The 883-nt window shown below is 62.9% G+C and overlaps 1 protein-coding gene across 1 annotated transcript in view; it reads left to right on the top strand.

Moving 5' to 3' along the window:
* Nucleotides 1-252: 252 nt before the first annotated feature.
* The window catches only part of LOC104524093 (palmitoyltransferase ZDHHC5-like), a gene marked incomplete at both ends in the record, with an annotated part of 3,908 nt that continues 3,277 nt past the window's right edge, over nt 253-883 (top strand). The window contains 2 exons of the mRNA XM_029084698.1: nt 253-374; nt 823-883. The exon at nt 823-883 is cut by the window's right edge and continues 82 nt beyond it. Coding sequence (XP_028940531.1) covers nt 253-374; nt 823-883 — 183 coding nt within the window. The remainder of the gene's footprint in view (nt 375-822) is intronic.

Below are 883 nucleotides of genomic sequence, written 5' to 3'. Positions count from 1 at the left end.
TCCTGGCCACGCCGCCACCAAGCATGGCAGGAACGGCTTATGGGGTGGCTGTGGGGCTCAGAGGGGTGGTTGGTGCCTACTCAGCCCTCACTCGCTCCGAGGGCACCGTTGGAGCTCAGTGGCACTAGCTGGGGGCTGTGCAGGAGTGGGGCCAGGGGAAGTGACATGAGGGGCAGCGGGGAGAGGGAAGGGGCACTGGGGGAGGGACCCGTGGGACAGGGTCTGGTTGTCTCACTGCTTCTGTGCCTGCAGGTGCCCAGGGCTCAGCCTGTACATCTCCCCAGTCATTCCCGTCTACAATGCTGTCGTCTTCCTCTTCGTGCTGGCCAACTTCAGCATGGCTACCTTCATGGACCCCGGCATCTTCCCACGAGGCGAGTCTGACTCTGCTCGGGAAGTGTCTCTGCCAGAGCTGCCTCTCCCACCCTTCCTCTATGGTGAAGAGGATCCCCTCATCCCAGAAGGCTTGAGGAGAGCCCTCCTCGCCCTGCCTGGGGGGGATCAGGTGGTGACACACGCTGTGGGGATGGTGACTCTGGGTTCAGCATCCAGCCTGTAGGACCAGGTGGCAGAAGCAGCGTAAATCCTGGCACCCTGAATTGGGTACCAGGGGCTCAGGCGGGTGTCATGGTTCCTGGGCAGGGACTGGGAGAGCTTCCCGCTCCCCACACCTGTATTTGGGGGTCCCTGGCCACTCCCTGTGCCAGGTGAGATGGGCCTGAGGAGGGTATGGGCCAAGAAATGCTGGGCATCTCCAGGTCAGGAGGGCAGGAGGCTGGGCCATGGCCCTGACCCGTGGCTGTGCTGGGTTTCCCCCATCAGCTGAGGAGGACGAGGACAAGGAGGATGACTTCCGAGCTCCACTCTACAAGACGGTGGAGAT

The sequence above is a fragment of the Antrostomus carolinensis genome, unplaced genomic scaffold, assembly GCF_000700745.2.
Source record: "Antrostomus carolinensis isolate BGI_N321 unplaced genomic scaffold, ASM70074v2 scaffold42530, whole genome shotgun sequence".
Classification (NCBI taxonomy): domain Eukaryota; kingdom Metazoa; phylum Chordata; class Aves; order Caprimulgiformes; family Caprimulgidae; genus Antrostomus; species Antrostomus carolinensis.
The sequence above is the reverse complement of the archived record's forward strand: the minus strand, read 5'-3'. Positions and strand labels throughout refer to the sequence as shown.